At 35.6% G+C, this 15,108-nt stretch overlaps 1 protein-coding gene across 1 annotated transcript; it reads right to left on the reverse strand.

Moving 5' to 3' along the window:
• Window positions 1-1,841: 1,841 nt before the first annotated feature.
• Window positions 1,842-2,700, reverse strand: LOC141677543 (major allergen Api g 1, isoallergen 1-like). Its single transcript, XM_074483527.1, has 2 exons — window positions 2,428-2,700; window positions 1,842-2,322 (listed from the first exon to the last, which is right to left on the reverse strand). Exons 1-2 carry the CDS (start codon window positions 2,606-2,608, stop codon window positions 2,039-2,041), a joined length of 465 nt encoding a protein of 154 aa, XP_074339628.1. The 5' UTR covers window positions 2,609-2,700; the 3' UTR covers window positions 1,842-2,038.
• Window positions 2,701-15,108: the final 12,408 nt, after the last annotated feature.

Below are 15,108 nucleotides of genomic sequence, written 5' to 3' on the forward strand. Positions count from 1 at the left end.
AATTGAATCATATTTTACAAAGATGTAATAGCTATATTTTTATGAATATAAGGGAATTATTAATTTATAGTTTTATTGGGACCATATTTTTATACAGGGTTTTCAAAAAAATTATTATCTTATTATCTTATCGAAATTAATCATTTTTTGAACTGACCCAAGTCGGGACCGGACAAAATTATTAATTTAGAGAGATTATTAATTAATCGAGTATTAATTTACAGAGGTTTTACTGTATATGTGAATGTATGAATATTTTAATAATTATTTTCGATTAATTATGAAGTGATTGTAATGTATAATATATTTGAGATTGATTGTTATTTGACTTGTAATTGTAGATTAATTGTCAAGTAACTTGTAATTATAGTTGATCAAATTATGCGTTTTGTGTGACCCACGAGTCTCGGGATTTAATATGTTGTGTTAATGCCTATTTAATTGTAGTAACTTTGGAGAATGTTGTGTGGGGAATGATACGGGGGATCAGGACAACACCAGCAATAATGAAGAAGCTGGAGTCGATGCGGAAATTGTCCGTCACGAAACTGTTTCCTCTCTGCTCCTTTAGGCCTTGTGTTTTCTGTTTATCTTAACTTGATAATCAAAATTTGTGACAATGGTAATTAATGCTAATATCAACTGGTGAATCTATGAACGATTTGGAACTTAAAATTCCCTTTTGTAAATATTGTGTAGCATTAAATAAGAAAATTTGATAATAATAAATCAATATCGGAGAGAATAAGAAATTTGAACTAACATACTATTAAAAATATTTTTTCAACATAAATTGGTCATTTTTACAAACAACTTAACTCAGTCATATTTGAGGTTTAATCAACAACGGTCGAGTTGAAATTGTTTTCCTCCAAAGTCGTTCGTAAAAATATTTCAACAAAAATTGGTCGAATTTAATTTACACTCAAGAAAGATTACAAAAAATATTCAGCTAGGAGCACTCGAATTTAACGAATGATATTTTTTGATCATTTTTAATTTTCAACCATGACCAATCGTATTTAATTAACAACAAAGGATAGTCATTTTTAATTAATTAGCGATGACAGTTTTATTTAGTGTAAATCGGCATGACATTCAAATTTTCAATGAAAATTTGAATTACTAAGTCAAAAATCAGATTACACTAAATTTAACGGAGAGGTATTGCTGAGGACCGATGGCATCAAAATTAAATACGACGGTCATATTAATTTTGGCCGGCCCAAAACAATAACCGGTCGAATTTACATAAATATGACGGTCATATTAAATTCAATCAGCCCAAAATAATTGTCGTAATTTCTGTCAAATTTGATTAAGAACAACTAGTTATAGTATAAATAGATTAAATTCGACCGATTTTGTGTGGTTAAATTTAGCCGAGATTCTAATGGTGCCGACGAGAGATAAAGTTTAAAGCTGAGTAGTACACAGTTTTAATATTCATTAAAGTTTAAACGGTATAATTTCCAGGTTTACTTTTGCAGTGGGGACAATGAAACCAGCAGTTGGAATAAGTCATACTTGCGGTTATTAAATCAGGAGATAGTTGGTAAATATTTTCAGAGTGCCCAGGTAGGAATCTTAACCTATTTGAGTTTCTTAGTTAGATTATGAAGCGTTAGAAGTTGAGAGTAAATATCATGAATCTAAGAAATCTCAACTGCTTATTAATCGCAGTTACCAAACTTGAAAATTCTCACTCATGTTTTCAAATAACGGAAATCGTACAAATTTTAACACAGTTAATTAGATCTTTCTAATTGGTGACATGCAATGTTTCATATATCATTCACTGTCTCACTCATGTTTTAGAAATACTCAGGTGATAATTGATAGACGTAAACAAACGGGAAATCAATATATAGCAGTATCCGATTCGGTCTTTATTGGTTAAAAAAAACATCAATGACATCCCCAAACGAGGTTGCATGTACATATAATAACAGAATTCAAAACACATATAAAAACTCTCAACTCTGTCGTCACACAAACTGAACAGTGACATTATTGTAACTTTGCAAGACATTTGAACTTAGTTTGCAATGAGATAGGCCTCGAGAGCCTTGAAAAGAGCAGTGTTCTGCTCATTGGCATACTTGATGTTCTCTTCTGGAACCACAGCATCACCTTTGGTGTGGAAGATGGCAGTGGTCTTGCAAATGCTTCCTCCATCAGCAGTTGGCACTAGTACAACATGGTTTTCAATAGATTCGATAAATCCCAAGAGGATGTCTCCATCGATCACGCTGTAATCAAATGTCAATGCCTCCTTGTTAACTGCATCAACTCTAAGGGTCATTGTGGTAATCGGGCCACCTGCGTATTGAGGAACACATGTAGAATTCAATTAAATGCTCAGAGACTAGATATAATGTGATGTTAGACAGCAGATAAATAAATAAAGATAATGAAGAGACTAACCATCGGGAAGAGTAATTATTTTTGTAGTTCCAGGTCCACCATCTCCCTTGATTTCGACACTCTTGTAAGCTCCAGGGGCAGCCTTGGGAAGGACTGTGTCAACATCAATGACAAAGCCCTGGAATATTTTCTCAGCTGAGACTGAGGAGGTGAGTTCAAGAACATGGCTCTGAACGCCCATGATTTCAAGAAATGAATGGCTTGTAAAGATTAGAACTCGAAAATAGATAGCAGAAAGATCTGGAGGTTTATACTGTAAGGGATTGATGTGATGATAGTAGAGCACCAAGAGCATCTATTTATAGTGCGAGCCCTTGACTGTTGAGACGCTGATGTATATTAAAATATTGCATGTGTAACTGTTAAAAGCTTACAAAACGATAAGAATCTAATAAAAATAAAGATAGTGCAGTGTTTGTTGAAATTTTATAAATTAAATTCTAGAAAGCATTCAGTATAGCTCTGAGTTGAAAGGTCAATCATGTACACCGGATGGGCGATGTTCAAACAATCCAACCCGGGTGTCAAGTTGTCTCAATCATGTTCATATTTAATTGATTTTGAAAATATTATTTAAATTAACAGCATTCTAGAGCAAATACTAGCTGTTTTGTTATCTTTTAAGAAAAAAAGACATTTAATTTTTATATCTATTTGAAAGTTGAATTTTGGTTTTTGACACAGAGAGCGTCAGGTAATTAAGGATACTCTAACGCACAATATATTTAAAATATTAGATTTATATTTTTAAGGATTCGGATTGAAACTATATTTTAGTTTTCATTATTAATTTTAACAAAAACTAAAAGAATAATTTGGAGACTTAAAACATATATCAGATATCCTGAATAGGTGTTAGATAAACAATCTCTTATATTTCCTACACGGCAACAAAGTGACACACACGTGTGTGGGACCCGTATCCTTGTAAAAATTAATTTTAAGTCAATTCTTATATTATAAGATAATTAAACTTTCGATATTTAGTTTTTTTCTGTTTTTTTTGACGAAGTTTTTTTTATCTGATTACAGTACTTTTACAGGTAGGGCACACCCTATAAATCAGCAGATATGTGCACACATAATGTTGATAATGAGATCAAAATATTTAATTATTAGATAACTAAATTTTCGATAATTAACTTTTTATAGTACTTGTTCTTATCACATTTAACTTAATTGTTACTAATAATGTATTCTTAATACTAATTCATTTCTAATGAATCCAACTCGCACCGACGATTAAATGTGTTACAATTTCCACCTGCCTACTTTGTCTGTACGTACGTTCCCGTTATAATGTAGTCAAACTTGTTATATTTTTGTTTGGATAACTAGCGATTGCGCATACTTAAGCCATTGATTTTAGGCTCTAATATATCCACAATATATAAAAGCCACCATGCAGATGAAGGTCATGAAGATAATATATATTAATTTGGTCGGCCTAGTTACAGATCTTAATATTATCCGCATATCGATACATGTTAAGATTTTGATTTGAAAAGAATTATTACGCCCGGATTTTTACAGATGCAAGAACACCCTTCAGTCTTCAAGAATATTCTTCGATTATGACCTGAAAAGGAAGAGAATGTGAGGGTTTGTCCCCTGATTCACCTCCGGCGTGAGAATCAGTAATCTGAATGTAGAAATATGTTGTTTGTGAATACAAGAAAGTGGAGAGTGTTTGAGTGCGTAGAGAATTGTGTGTTTCTTACTTCTAACTTTTAGTGATACTCTCTAAATCTTTGATTAATGTACGTCCATTATGCTAAAGATACTAACGAACGTTAGAAGAAGCAAGGGGGGCATTTTGATTCTGATAGTCTCCCAACAGTAGGATAAAATATTGGGCCTTCAGGCTTTCCGTTTGGTGTGCCTTCGGCCCAAGGGTCCTTCCGGAGGTTGGGCCTTCGTTCATTGAGTCTTATTGGGCCTATAGCTAACATGTCCATTTTTTCGTTCAGCCCCTTGGTAAGGAGGATGACAATAAGCTTTAGACCATGTTTGGGTATGAACCCTAGGGCACCCTTCAATCGGTGGTTTAGACGTGGTTAGACACGTATCATCGTTATGGGGAAGTGGGGGCTTATTGATGATGACAGTAGTCCCACTATCGAGATTCATGATCTCATCGTGGCCCTTGAATCCTAACCGTCTCCATCTGGGCCGTTGATTTTCAAAAATGCCTAGGGACGGTTTTTTGGTACCTAAACGTTTTTGGGCGCCTATATAAGTATTGTCAGTCATTTTCCTTTCATTTTTTTCATCCAAGTCCCAACAAAACACACTCAAGCACTGGTAAAACTTTTCTCAAAATTCTTTGGATTTTATCAAGACGGGTAGCGTCAATTCTACTTATCTAGATCATCCCATCTCTCTCTAGCATTATCTTGAAATCAGTAAGTAATGTACTTAAATTTCTCCTTTTTAGAATGCTTTTCTCGAGTTTGCATGTTTTTACTTTTTAATTTTTTTGTAAGTTGAGTTTTTGGGAGTAGTATAATGGTCTGGTCTCTCTCTTTTTTCTGGGTTTGTTGTTTTAGGGTTATGTTTGTCTGGGTTTTGTTTGTCTAGGTGTTTTATGGGTTTAAATATGGTATGTGAGGTGTTTCTTGGTAAGAACTTCCTTCGGGGTATTCTTCCCTTAAAATATTCTTCGGGAGTCGACCTTTGGCATATTCCAATCTTCTATCCCTTCCAGTTGGGTTTAAAGATGGAAGATAAGGTGTTTCTTGGCAAGAACTTCCTTCAGGGTATTCTTGCCTTGGAATATTCTTCGAGAGCCGACATTTGGCATCTTCCGGTCTTCATATTTCTTTAGTGAGCCGCTTCTCTTTCTTCTTTTAAGAGGTCTGCATTCGCTCTCATGCCAAATTAATTGGCTTCCACATTGTAGACGTCTGTTCGGTAAGATTCTAAGCACACTTCCACTAGTACCAAGGCATCTGTTCCATAAGCTAGTCTAAAGGGGGTTTCCCATGTAGAAGATCGAGGAGTCGTTTGGTAAGCCCATAAGACCCTGTTAGATATATTTGATAATGTCATGGCTAATATGTTTTATGTTTAGATTTCAGATCTTATTTGAACAGAACAAATCAGTACTTAACTGATCAGTACTTATACTGGACGTCAGAACTTAAGGGATATCAGTACTTATGTTATCAGGAGATAAGCATCAGGAGATAGATATCAGAACTTAAGTGCTGAAGGACGATCAGATAAGGACAGTAGCTGATTAAAGTTAAGAAGATCAAGATAAACATAAGAAGAGATATGCATGAAGAAGGAATTCCGTAAAGAATGGAATACTTGGAAGGAAAGATATCTGATTGATATATATTAGGAAGCAGAATTATATTCCATATCAATTAGCGATTATCTTGTAACTGTGTAATATATAAACACAGACATAGGGTTTACACTATAAGTGTTATCATTATCGAGAATATTATTTACTGTAACCCTAGCAGCTCTCGTGATATTTTGTTCATCACTGAGAGATAACAGTTCCAGATTGTAACAGAGTTTATTGTTTCAATAAAGTTTGTTTTCTGTTACATAAGTTCTTGAAGTTTGATTTGATTGTAATAAACACTGTATTCACCCCCTCTACAGTGAAAGTGTGACCTAACAAGTGGTATCAGAGCCTTCTGTTAACACACATACAGTTAAAGATCCAAACACAATCATGTCTGACACAGAAACTCCAACTAAGCCTACCAAAACTGAGGAATCATCAAAGACATCAACTCAGAGTCGATATGAGACTATCAGAGTTCCCATATTGAGACCATCTGAATATCCCATATGGAAGGTAAGGATGACCATGTTTCTGGAAGCAACAGATCCAGAATACCTTGATAGAATCAAGGAAGGGCCTCACAAACCTACCAAGCTCGCTGTTGTAGTTGCAGGTGAAGCAGCAAAGACCGTACCAAAGGAAAAGAGTGATTACACTGCTGAAGATATAGCATCTATTGCTAAGGATGCCAAGGTACGACACTTATTGCATAGTGCCATTGATAATGTAATGTCAAACAGGGTAATCAACTGCAAGACTGCTAAGGAGATATGGGATGCACTGGAGACAAGGTGTCAAGGAACTGAAACAGTTAAGAAGAACAGGAAGACAATACTCACTCAAGAGTATGAACACTTTGACTCTAGGACTAATGAGTCATTGACTGATGTATATGATAGATTTGTCAAACTCTTGAATGACTTGTCATTGGTTAATAAGGAGTATGATCTTGAAGATACAAACCTTAAATTCCTGTTAGCTCTTCCTGAATGTTGGGATTTGAAGGCAACAACAATAAGAGACAACTACAATCTTGATGAAACAACTCTTGATGAAATCTATGGAATGCTCAAGACTCATGAACTTGAGATGGAACAAAGAAGCAAGAGGAAAGGAGGAAAGTCAAGGACAGTTGCTCTCAAGGCTGAAGAGGAATCCCCCAAACCACCTTCCTCAAAGAAAGACAAGGGTAAAGCTCTTATCATAAAGTCTAATACTGAGTCATCAAGTTCTGAGAGTGATGATGACTCAGATTCTGAAAGCTTGCCTGAAACTGATGCTGATGAGGAGATGATGAAGCTGTGTGCTCTTATGGTGAAAGGAATCACAAAGATTGCATACAGGAAGTTCAGGAAGGGAAAGAAGTTTTCCAGGAAAGGCATAAGTTCTGATAAGAAGAATTTCAGAAGATCTGAAGGAAGAGGAGGAAAGTCTGACAGAGGAGATTACGCTAATGTTAAATGTTATAATTGTGGTGAGAAAGGCCACAGATCTCCTGATTGCAAGAAGACCAAGAGTGACAAAGGCAAAGCTCTTGTCACAAAGCAGAAAAGCTGGACAGACACCTCAGACTCTGAAAGTGAGGAGAACTATGCATTGATGGCAAATGCTGATAAATCAAGTTCTGAGAGCAGTTCTGAAGCTGCTGAAACAAAGGTACCTCAGACTACTTATGCTTTTCATACTGATGATATTAATGAGTTGAGAAGATATCTTAAAACCATGTTTGTTAGTTATAGAGATCAAACTTTAACATGTGAAAGATTAACTTATGAAAATCTTGCTTTTAGGAAAAGAAATGATTTCTTAGAAAAAGAGTTAGTCATGTTCCATCAAACTCAGAAGGATAGAGATGATGCTTTTTATGTTAGGGATGAAGTGCTAAAAATGAATGAATCTCTAAAAACTGAGTTAGAAAAGGAGAGAGAGATTATCAGAACTTGGACTAACTCTGGCAAAACAACTCAAAATTTGCTAAGCAGTGGAAACTGGAAAGAGGGCTTAGGTTATGGAGAAAATAAAAATGAAAAAGGAACTGTAGAAATTAAGCCTGTTGATAAGCAAAAGCCGAAGTTAAAACCTGTTAAGTTTGTAACTGAAAAATCTGAAAATGAGAAATCAGAAGTTAAAAAGGAATTAGCTTCTGACAAACTAAAACAGGAAAAGTCAGCTGAAGTTAACATAGGCTTAATGACAAAGAAGCAGCTTAAGCATAAGCTGAAAGATGTTAAGAATGCAAACAAGGTAAAATCACCTAGGAAAAACAGGAATGGAAAGGAAGGTGTGAATAAAAGCAATAACTATAAATCTGTTCCTGATGCTCCTAGGAAAGCGTGTCATAACTGTGGAAGTTCTAACCATCTGGCTTCTTTTTGCAGGAAGAATAAGAATATTAACTCCTTTTCTTCAAAATCAGGAGTTAAGAGTCAGTCTGTTAGATACAAACCACAAAATCCTTGTTTTCATTGTGGTAGTTTATGGCATTCCATTTATACTTGTAAGGAATATCATAGTTTGTACTATATTTATTATCAAATAAAACCTTCTTTAAAGAAAGTTTCTGTTGTTCCTTCTAGTGTAAGTTCTGATTCAAAGTCTGGTAGTATAAGTTCTGATAAGAAAACTGTTAACATAAAATCTGATGCTAAATCCGCTGCAAATGTTAACAAACCTAAAAAGGCCAAAGGATCCAAGCAAGTCTGGGTCCTTAAAACTAATAATTAGTGGTCTTTTTGATTGCAGGGCAACAGGAAAAATATTTTAGTTCTAGACAGTGGATGTTCAGGACATATGACTGGAAATAAGGCCCTGCTATCAGACTTTGTGGAGAAAGCTGGCCCAAGTGTTTCTTATGGAGATGGCAACATTGGAAAAACTTTGGGATATGGCAATATCAATCTTGGGAATGTCATCATTAAAGATGTAGCTCTGGTCTCAGGACTTAAACACAACTTACTGAGTATAAGTCAAATCTGTGACAGAGGTTATCATGTTGATTTCTTTGCAGAACATTGTGAAATAGTTAGTAAATCTAAAGAAAAAATTATTCTGAAGGGATTCAGGCGTGGTAACATTTATGAAGCTAAGCTTTCAACAAGTTCTGATGGTTCTGCAATCTGTTTAGTGAGTAGAGCCTCAACTGAAGAAAGCTGGAATTGGCACAAGAAACTCTCTCATTTAAACTTCAACAAGATAAATGAACTGATCAAGAAAGATCTTGTGAGAGGACTGCCAAAATCAGTGTTTGTTCCTGATGGTCTTTGTGACTCATGTCAGAAGGCTAAACAAAGAAAATCTTCGTTCAAGAGCAAGACTGAATCATCAATTCTTGAGCCTTATTATCTACTTCATGTTGATCTATTTGGTCCAGTGAATGTCATGTCTATTGCAAAGAAGAAATATGCGTTGGTCATAGTAGATGAGTTCACCAGATACACATGGGTGTATTTCTTGCACACAAAAAGTGAAACTGCATCTATCCTGATTGATCATGTCAAACATCTGGATAAATTGATCAAAGATTCTGTGAAAATTTTGAGGAGTGATAATGGCACTGAATTCAAGAATCTGATAATGGAAGAGTTCTGCAAAAATCATGGAATAAAGCAGGAATTTTCTGCTCCTGGAACTCCACAGCAAAATGGAGTTGTTGAAAGGAAGAATAGAACTCTCATTGAAGCTGCACGAACAATGCTTGAAGAAGCAAAGCTTCCAACCTATTTCTGGGCTGAAGCTGTGCAGACTGCTTGTTTTACTCAAAATGCAACACTCATTAACAAGCATGGAAAAACACCATATGAGATGGTGAAGAACAAGAAGCCAAATCTCAAATACTTTCATGTATTTGGATGTAAGTGTTTTGTTCTCAAGACTCATCCTGAACAGCTATCCAAGTTTGATCTAAAAGCTGATGAGGGAATCTTTGTTGGATATCCACTTTCTACAAAAGCCTTCAGAGTCTATAATTTGAGAACAAAAGTGGTCATGGAATCTATCAATGTCTCTTTTGATGACAAGAAGATCACTGGACTTGAAGATTGCATTGATCATGATCAGCTGAGATTTGAAAATGAAGATTCATATTCTGATACCTCAAGTCCTGACAGTCTAAGTCCTGATACTGTAAATTCTGATGGATTAAACTCTGATGTTATTGAAACTGTGGTGACTACGTCAAAGGAAGATGCACCAATGCAGGGGGAGCATACTCAAGATATTATGCATCTCAAGAAGCATCAGAACATACATCTGGCTCTTCAAATTCTGATTCGTCAAGTTCTGATAAGCCAAGTACTGACAGTACTGAAAATCTAAATGCTGAAGGATCCAACTCAGAGAGCATAGTTTCAGGGGGAGCATCAGAAAATGAAACCGAAGACAGCATGAATCATGGGGGAGCATCCAGTTCTAGAGAAAATATTCCATCTGCAAGGAAGTGGACAAAATCACATACACCTGATTTGATAATTGGAAATCCTGAGGCAGGTGTCAGAACTAGAACAGGTACTTCAAATGAATGTCTTTACAATTCTTTTCTCTCTCAGTCTGAGCCAAAGAAAGTGGAAGAAGCTCTTCAAGATGCTGATTGGGTGCAAGCAATGCAGGAAGAGTTGAATGAATTTGAAAGAAACAAAGTCTGGACCTTAGTGCCAAGACCTAAGAATAGATCGGTTGTTGGTACAAAGTGGGTATTCAGAAACAAAACTGACAGTGATGGCATAATTGTAAGGAACAAGGCAAGGCTGGTTGCAAAAGGATATTCTCAACAGGAGGGAATTGACTATGATGAAACATTTGCGCCAGTTGCTAGGTTAGAAGCCATAAGGATATTCATGGCTTATGCTGCTCACAAAAAGTTTACTGTCTTTCAAATGGATGTGAAAAGTGCTTTTCTCAATGGAGAATTGGAAGAGGAAGTATATGTTGAACAACCTCCAGGCTTTGTAGATTCCAAACATCCAGATTATGTCTACAGGCTTGATAAAGCACTTTATGGACTTAAGCAAGCTCCTAGAGCATGGTATGAGACTTTAGCTCAGTTTCTTCTGGAAAGTGGATTCAACAGAGGAACTATTGACAAAACACTGTTCTATCTCAACCATGACAAGGACTTACTTTTGATCCAGATTTATGTTGATGATATTATTTTTGGATCTCCAAATGACAAACTTTGCAAAAAGTTTGCCAAACTAATGCAGTCAAGATATCAGATGAGTATGATGGGAGAACTTAGTTATTTTCTGGGCCTTCAAGTCAAGCAGAGTGAAGAAGGAACTTTTATTTGTCAATCTAAGTACACCAGAAACTTGCTGAAGAAATTTGGAATGCAAGACTGTTCAAGTGCATCCACTCTCATGGCCACTGCAACAAAACTGGATAAGGATACTGGTAATTCAGTAGATATTACTGATTACAGAGGTATGATTGGCTCACTTCTCTATCTAACTGCTAGTAGACCATATATCATGTTTGCTACCTGTCTTTGTGCAAGATTTCAAGCAGATCCAAGAGAACCTCACTTAACAGCTGTAAAAAGAATCTTTAAGTATCTTAAAGGAACAGCTGATCTAGGATTATGGTATCCTAGAGAATCAGATTTTAAATTAATAGGTTACTCAGATGCAGATTTTGCAGGTTGCAAAATTGACAGGAAAAGCACAAGTGGTAGCTGCCAATTTCTTGGAGGCAGGTTGGTTTCTTGGTATAGCAAGAAACAAAAGTCAATTTCCACATCAACTGCAGAAGCAGAGTATATTGCTGCAGGAAGCTGCTGTGCACAGATTCTTTGGATGAAGAATCAGTTACTGGATTATGGGTTAACATATTTCAAAATCCCTATTTACTGTGATAATCAAAGTGCTATTGCTATGACAGGTAATCCAGTTCAACACTCTATGACAAAGCACATCAGCATCAGGTACCATTTCATCAGGGAACATGTGGATGAAGGTACAGTGGAATTGCATTTTGTTCCCACAGATCAACAAGTAGCAGATATCTTCACAAAACCACTGTGTGAAGCTACCTTTACAAAATTGGTAAATGAACTTGGAATGATTTCAGGTTCTTTCTCTAAATCTGCTTAAACTTGTTCTATGTTATCAGACTTTATGATCAGTATTTACAGAATTAATCTCTTTGTATATTCTGTGCATTAATTGATAAATGTTTTTAAGTACTGACTGTTGTCTGATACATATCTCTTAACTCTAATAAGTGATATATCTGTTTAAGTAATCATTCAATCCTATGAGGATAATTGTGCTAGATACTGACCTACTAGTCTTCAATAAACAAATGATCCCATGAAAGAAGTAATTATTTCTGTGGAAATCTTATGACACAAGAAAATTCTGATACTTGAGCTTAGTTTAGTTTACTTTATTCATCTTATTACTAAGTCCCAAATTAGAATAATGCTACTCATCTGTTTAAGTTCTGATTCTAGTAAAACTGCTGAATGTACTAAGTGCTGATAAACCTCACTTATCAAAAGAAGAAGAACAAGAATCAAAGAATAATATCAGGTACTCCTTTGAGATCTAGAGTAAAAATGTGAATGGGACGACCCAAGTGCATAGCTGGTATTAAGTAAATATGCATTAGAAAAGCAAAATATTTTCTTGGTGACTGTTCACACTCTATGATTACTGGAGAAATACTCTGATAATAGCATAAATTCTGATAAGCAGTCGTGACTCACTTACACTGAGAAGCCACTGTAAAAGAGAATTTCAAAGATGCATAAAATTAGCACAAAAATAGTTGAGGTGGACTCATGCATGAACTCATTTATCAGTAGGTTTCAGGATAATGACAGCTCTTTAGCAAAATTTTAATTATGACTTATTTCTAAGATGTACTGAAGTAAATCAGACTTTACTCTTTATTAGTTATTTAGCTTAATGCACACACAAATCACTCCATATGAATGATGAAATTTTTGTGGTGGTCTATGTTCTTTTAGACAAATAGTCACTGTGTCCCTTTGCACAAATTCTGAGGACACGTTCTAGTTATATGCTCTGATGATTAAGTCCTGAAGACTATAACTCAGAACTTGTATGAAAACTTACTAAGATAGATATTCCTTGTTCGAGTTAAGACATTATGTTCTGATGACTGTTAAGTTCTGGTATAGGTCTAAGTTCTGATTTTTCAGTCTAACCCTTTACTTGACTTATCTGTGAGTAAAATTTGGTAACAGTCTCAGATTAATTTCGAAATGTTGAAGTGGAAGATTAATAGTCTATGGTTAGGACTAATGGCACTCGTCCTTGAACAGTTCACTCTTGTTACATGTGCACATTCCTTTTCAAATGACTATTATTCTTTTTCAAGTCTAGGGAGACGAGGTAGACTTAACTCTATCTGTCAGCATTAAATATCTTCGCGTCTCCTGGCATTCTCTTGCCTATATAATCAGCCACTTCACATTAGCCCTTTCATCAATTTTTCTCACAATCTTAACTTCATATTCTTTTTCAAAAGCATCATGGTTCGATTCAACATGTTTTTGAATTACCAAAATTTTCATATGGAGCTAAGCTGCGCCGACTGGCAGCAGGAGTGGCATGTAACTGCCATTCCTGAAGAGATATGGGGCTCTGTCCCACAGGCGGTGCTGAACCAACTTCTGTTCTTCGAGATGGACTACCAGCTTCATCTTGATCGATTGGAGGCGGAACGGCGGGAAGCTATCCGTCAGCAAGAGCGAATCATTCGACTCGCTATCTTGTTTGTCGAAGATAGGAAGAGGAAGATGACTTAATCTCGTCTTCTTCCTGTTCTTCTTCATCCTCAGCTTTGTCAGGCTTCTTACCTAGGACTAAGGCTGTTGATGTTAGATTTAGAAGCTTAGGACAAGAATGTAAAAGTTCTGATGTAATTTCAATTTCATCAATGTATTATTTTGATATATTAATGGAATTTGTTTTAAGTCTTATGATCTTGTCTCTGAGAAATTTTGATACGCATTGATAAATCCTGATAAATATTCTGATGATCGTATAAATTGTGTCTGATTTTAAGTTCTGATAATGTTTTATCAGTACTTACTTAACTGATTGATTTTACTCATTCTCACACACAGTTTTTTTCGGAATATTAATATTGCAGAGTAAAATATTTGAATTAGTGGGAACAGTTTCAATTTTAAATTAAAACTGATTCACCTTGATTAATGGAATCTAGGTAAGTGGAACGGTTTGTTTTTCCTTGAAAAACTGCAAGTGGGTGGTAATTATTCCTTATTTACCGTGCCCATTACTTTTTGCCTTCTCTATGAAAAACAGGTGTCAAGGTATTTACCACTACTTTTAAATGCATGTCTGCCATGTGTCCTCAACGGTTACTTTTTGTGTATAAGTAAAAGAGAGCAAAAGATTGTCAAATCTTTTATTTACCATTATATTTTATCTCTCTCTTTACTTTTAAACTCTCTCATCTCCTGACGATTTTCTTTTCAGAGGCATTTTCTCAAACACATTACAGGTTACCGTTTTCTTTTCAAAACATAATGGCACCCAAGGACATTCTCTTTGATGGAGCAAAGTTTGTTCCTAATAACTTCTCTGCGATACTACACACTACAGAGGCACCCTCTGAACTTCATTTTATTCAGGACTTTCTCACAAGTTCTGATATTGGGTTTGCTCTAACTGAGCCTACATCAATTTCTGGGGTTCAAGTACTGGAGTTTTGGAGGAGTGGAGTATATGACAATGGTGGTGCTCACGGGTCCCCAAGTTTAATATTTTCATCAGGGGAAAATGAGTATGTTGTGACTCTGTCTACGGTTAGACAGGCATTACAGCTTCCTGAGGACTGTGTTTATTCTACTGTTGATGACTCAGTTCTTCAAAATATGATGGTTAGTCTGGGATATGAAGGAACATTGACCAAGCTTGGACAGTTGAAGAGATCTTTCATACGGAGGGAATGGAGTTTCTTCTTTGATTGTATTACCAAAGCTTTCGCCAACAAATGTACAAATTTTGATGCAATTCCCATATTCAGCCAACAAATCGGGTATGCACTTCTAAATCACACTGATTTTGATTATGCACGTGCAGTTTTGGGTTTTATTGGGGATAGGATGACAGAAGATCGCAATACTGTATATTTTGCAAGATTTTGTCAGCTTATTTATAATTTTTGTTGTAATTCCCCCCAAAATTTTGGTGATCTCATTCCATCTTTCAGAATAGCTAAGAGAGCTTTTACTGATTTATTATCTTCTGATAATAAAAAGGTTGTGTTAAGACCCCTCTTAATACCTTTATCTGTCAAACAAGCCTTAATCACCTATGATCCTGTTAAGTACACTGCACTTTATTCTGATGTTCAAACATCAGAACCTGGTTCATCAGCAC

The sequence above is a fragment of the Apium graveolens genome, chromosome 8, assembly GCF_009905375.1.
Source record: "Apium graveolens cultivar Ventura chromosome 8, ASM990537v1, whole genome shotgun sequence".
In the NCBI taxonomy this organism is placed as follows: Eukaryota; Viridiplantae; Streptophyta; class Magnoliopsida; order Apiales; family Apiaceae; genus Apium; species Apium graveolens.